This window comes from Stereum hirsutum, assembly GCF_000264905.1.
Source record: "Stereum hirsutum FP-91666 SS1 unplaced genomic scaffold STEHIscaffold_11, whole genome shotgun sequence".
NCBI lineage: Eukaryota > Fungi > Basidiomycota > Agaricomycetes > Russulales > Stereaceae > Stereum > Stereum hirsutum.
The window spans coordinates 1,244,180-1,246,497 of NW_006763141.1; the positions used below are offsets into that span (position 1 = coordinate 1,244,180).

General features: G+C 50.5%; 1 protein-coding gene across 1 annotated transcript; it reads right to left on the bottom strand.

The window, feature by feature from the left end:
* Window positions 1–310: 310 nt before the first annotated feature.
* On the bottom strand, window positions 311–1,166 carry STEHIDRAFT_159190 (uncharacterized protein; the record flags this gene model as incomplete). Its single annotated transcript, XM_007306561.1, has 5 exons — window positions 311–438; window positions 498–663; window positions 781–943; window positions 1,024–1,064; window positions 1,137–1,166. The coding sequence occupies 5 exons, from the start codon at window positions 1,164–1,166 to the stop codon at window positions 311–313; spliced, it is 528 nt and encodes a 175-aa protein (XP_007306623.1).
* Window positions 1,167–2,318: the final 1,152 nt, after the last annotated feature.

Sequence of the window (2,318 nt, forward strand, 5' to 3'; positions counted from 1 at the left end):
CTTACCGATGTACATACGCCCTGCCAGCGTCGCGAAAAATAAGTAGAAGCAAACAGACGAAAACAAAAAGCACGTACCAGAGGATCAGATGTGTACTGTACGGTAGAATATACCGTTGACAGTCACTTTTACCGTCAAGTGAGGCTTGACGGCCTTCTTCTTCCTTCTATCCCTCCTCTTCCTTCTATCTTTCCTCGAGATGTGGTATCCCGACCGACTACATAGCGTATTGAGAACGCGTCGACGCATGCGAAAGAAGCACTGACCAGATGTAACTATCGACGTCCGCGTTCGTCCCCGCGAACACCCTCTACGCCCAGTCGGCGCACTCTCCCATCGCGCGGAGAGCGATCCCCAAATTCGTTGGATGCATCCACAGGCCGCGAGCAAGGCGAACGGTGATGATAGGCGCCATTACGAAGTGGACTTCGGACGGGACTTCGAAGGTAGGTTGAGGCGGCGATCGTCGAAAGGCGCGAGAGTAGGTAAGGACGTACAGGGGATGCAGGTGTTGTCGCGTTCGACGGCGTCGGTATCGAAGACGAAGGATACGAGAAGCCTTAGTTTGAAGACAAGTAAGATGAGACGAGACGAGGAGAGTAGTCTGGACAATGCAGATGGTGGCTGATGAGAAGAGGAGCGATGGGCGGCGGAGAGGATGGGCTGCCGACGAAATGGGAAGTACCCAAATAGCAGTGGCGTCCGTGCGCGCCACATGGCTTATTCCCACTTGCAAATGCGCGAGAAACTCCCGTCCATTTGGATCGTTTGGAGATGTACCCCAGCAACGACATACATTCCTCGAGGGTGCACACTTCCATCTAGCGCGCCGTGGAATGATTTCGAGCGCGACGGTGGTGACATCGAAAAGTTGTCCAAACTGCGGACACGCAAGGCAAATAGGTGCGTAGCGTTCCACGTACTGATACGACTTTGATATGTCCTGTAAATAAATTCAGCGGAAGGCACACAGTGAATACGAGGCCGCTATTTTTCGAGCATTGAAAGATAATGTAGACTCACCTTGCAGCAGATGATTGGGTACGTCCTTTGGTGATTTCGTGCTGCAAGAAGAGTCGTCGTTATCTTCGACTGCGTATGCTCTACGCCTTGCGTGGAATATATTCCCGACCTACTAGCTGTTCTATGACGAATACCTGAGGCATAGCGATAGGCTTCGGAGCTCCTCCTTGTGGTCAATATTTGGGTGACCAACAAATCACCAGGCCTGCACGTACGGCGTGTCTTCGTCCCTACGGTTCTGACACACCCGAGCACAATTCGCACGTCTTCATAGTGTTTGGTTAGCGCCCTATGCGTCGCAATCTTTGATGCTCGCCTCACTGCGACACGTACGAGCGGCCCGCTATTTTTGCCGGAACCAAAAGTTTGCATGCATACATGCCGCGAGTGTTGAATTGATGGATCACAATTCATGTATCAATGACATTGTTTAGGGTACGAATAATGTACTCGTTCATTCCCTGCCTTTCCTGTAAGTACTTATGCGTGGCGAGTCAGAAACAGCACGGCTTCAATAAGCGAGATCTCTTACCTTCATTTGGTGGCTCTGTGCGTGTAGCATCCTGCTGGCGTGACCTTTCGGCAATGCTAATGAAGATGGACTTGCGCGTACTGTCTCTACGTGTCGGCGTATGGATGGCGGAATTGAGATGAGGTGTGCTGTTGTTGAACTGATACGACGCGGTTTTCAAACTCCGCTCAGTAAGATATGAGTACCGGCGTTCCCACCAAGCGCCATGTCCATTGCAAATTGCGGACTTTGAAAGCTGCCGGGCAAGCCGCGCGCCATTTCGACGCGGGCCACAGTAAGACTCACTGATTTGGCTGGGTGGCACCTATGTACCACCTGAGAAGGTCACTGAAGTTCACCACCTCCTTGATATATCAAGGAAGGCGTAGTATACTTAGCCATTGAAACCAGAGGGTTCAGTAAAGTGACTCGTCTCAGTACTTTAGAGTACTGAGGCTTCTGGGGCACTATGGTATAGTACTGTGCTAGTAAAAGTGCGCAATGCTGGTTTGTGGGTATAGTACTTTTGCTCGTTGTAGTACTTTCTGCTGGTATAGTACTTTTCCCTTGTTTAGTACTTTCTGCCAGCCTAGTACTTTCTGTTGCCGCAGTATTTTCTGCTGGTGTAGTACTTTCCACCCTCGTAGTACTTTCTGTTGGTGTAGTACTTTTCATCGGTGTAGTACTTTCCGCCCTTGTAGTACTTTCCGCCCTTGTAGTACTTTCCGTCCCTGGTTAGTACTTTCTGCTGGCATCGTACTTTCCGCTGGTGTAGTACTTTCCG